At 30.5% G+C, this 2288-nt stretch overlaps 1 protein-coding gene across 1 annotated transcript; it reads left to right on the top strand.

Moving 5' to 3' along the window:
* Positions 1-455: 455 nt before the first annotated feature.
* LOAG_14787 (hypothetical protein) lies at positions 456-1241 on the top strand (the record flags this gene model as incomplete). Its single annotated transcript, XM_003150279.1, has 3 exons — positions 456-530; positions 586-760; positions 1174-1241. 3 exons carry the CDS (start codon positions 456-458, stop codon positions 1239-1241), a joined length of 318 nt encoding a protein of 105 aa, XP_003150327.1.
* Between the last annotated feature and the right edge of the window lie 1047 nt (positions 1242-2288).

Here is a 2288-nt window from a genome sequence, read left to right as displayed (position 1 = left end):
TGAAGTCCAAATTAATAAAGTAGAACAATGGGAGAAATATTGAAGTAGCAATTCATAAATGGAAAGAAAATAAAGCAAGATCGTGTTGAGTAGAGTTGAGTGATGACGTAGGGAAATTAACATTGGATCCTGTTAGAATTTCTTAGGGTTTATATATGGGATGTGTGAAGAGGAACAATCATTACATATTGACAGTATTCTCACAGGTTCAAGAGAAATTTACATATAAGAGCAGTTTTCTTTAGAAAAAATTGCATAAATATTTTATCTGATGTATAGCTTTCTCACCATATTGTATAAAAGATTTTGCATGGGATAAACCCTTTACAAATTAGTTACCATATATGCACAAATCTTAACACCAGAAAAAGCATTTTTAGTAGAATAGATAGCTAACTCATGACTTTAAGCATGAGAGAAAAAATAAAAAATAAATGTAAATGCGATCTATTTGAATGAATGATTTTATGATACAGCTATTTCGGCCTTTCCGACAGCTTGTTCCTGTAAATCTGAAATGGAGTAGTAATGTGACTTCAATGTTTAAATGGAAAAACTTTAACTTAATGATGAAATGTTGTTAAGGTCTTGTATGCAAACCAATGGAACGAGAATCCACAAGATATAACCCGATTTGCTCCTGGATGTGAAGATTCGATTAAATTTTGCAATGTTACCAAATTCATTGAACAATCCAGACTACTCTTTTTCGACAATGTTCAAGAAGAATGTTTAAAGGGTGCCAAAAATTTGGTTCCACGTGAGGCTTTTCAAAATTTGAATTTCTTCGTCTTATGAATTTCGATTTATATTTTTCTCGCATATCAATTATCCCGGAAAACATCATTGTTTATTTTTACTAAAAACTAGTCTCCATAGATTCTGTTTACTTATTTTTATTTGGTTTGAAACGTGCGGTGAAGGTGAATACGAAGAGCAAGAGTTTGTCAATTTGGTGTAAAATGAATTATAGTCTTTCGATTTTTCTAGTATATGAATCTGTTGAAATATACGTGTTGAAAAAAATTAGATTCAATATTTAGCAAATATCATACCATGTTGTTGTAGATTTTAGCTTGGAACATGTAAAATTTCAGCATTTAATGATTCTTAAAAGAAGTTTTGGTTTTCCAAAAAATTTATAATTTATTTTATCAATCTTATTCTTTTTAGATGTTGTCCGAAGATCAACCGGACCAACGAATATTGATGAAGTAGTTGATCGTATTCAACTGTATTGAGGACAAAAAAAGATTTTATTCGAGTTTATTTTTGTTTTGTCAATTTCATATTATACTTTTACTCAGCTGAATCCTGCACATATGAAATTCTCAAATTGCTAAATATTTTCCAGTTTCCTTATTCTCCTGTTTAAAGATATTCGTAATCAATTTTAGCTATAACAGTTTTTCACTTTTGGATTTTGCTGTTACTTTATATTATTGCTCTGTTCTCAGGAATTTAAACTTGTTTGTCATCACTTTTACTTCATAATCACCTTCTCATGAATAATTATTTCAAATACACATATCCATATATAACACAGAGATTTCCTAATATTGAAATTTTATTTGAAAAGAATGTCTTTCTTATCCTTTTAAGAGCGACAAAAATATTTCACGCTTCATAAATGTTGTCGGGGAAAGATTTTGCAGTTTATTTTTTGTTGTTGTGACTCCACAACATTAATAGTAACCTTTATTGGTATTATACGATATGGTATAATATCACACTGAAACAATAATAAGGACGAAATGAACAATACACAATAAATATTAAAGGATATTAAACGATCTTGTCATTCGTGCTGTTGAGCTGACCAATTGCCGCTTCTCTGTCGTTGAACCGTTGTCGCGCGAGCTGCCCGATTAACTAGTTGAACGAGTTGTTGGACTGAATGATTGTGGGAGCTGTCGGATCGAGTGACTGCTCAAACTTTTTGATTTGATAACCGACTGTACCAGGATGACTAATCCTAACTTCTTTTATAATAGGAATGGTTTAACATTCCAGATACATTCCTTTAATTACCAGACTAAAGGCTCTTTACAAAATTTCGACATTTGCGTATAAATTCTTTATAACATTCCACAATTGCATGTAAGTTTGATTAACAGATTGGAAAAAGTTTACAACAAAAGCTTTCTGTGAAACGTTTAACCATTGCAATTAAGAATGGTTTGAAAATTGAAAGAGTTGGATTTGGATGAATGATTCATTAATTCATCACTTTAGGTATCGATATATTTGTTTTATTGATTTTGTGTAACTAGTCATTTATCTGAGAA

This window comes from Loa loa (genome assembly GCF_000183805.2).
Source record: "Loa loa unplaced genomic scaffold supercont3.86, whole genome shotgun sequence".
Lineage (NCBI taxonomy): Eukaryota > Metazoa > Nematoda > Chromadorea > Rhabditida > Onchocercidae > Loa > Loa loa.
The sequence above is the reverse complement of the archived record's forward strand: the minus strand, read 5'-3'. Positions and strand labels throughout refer to the sequence as shown.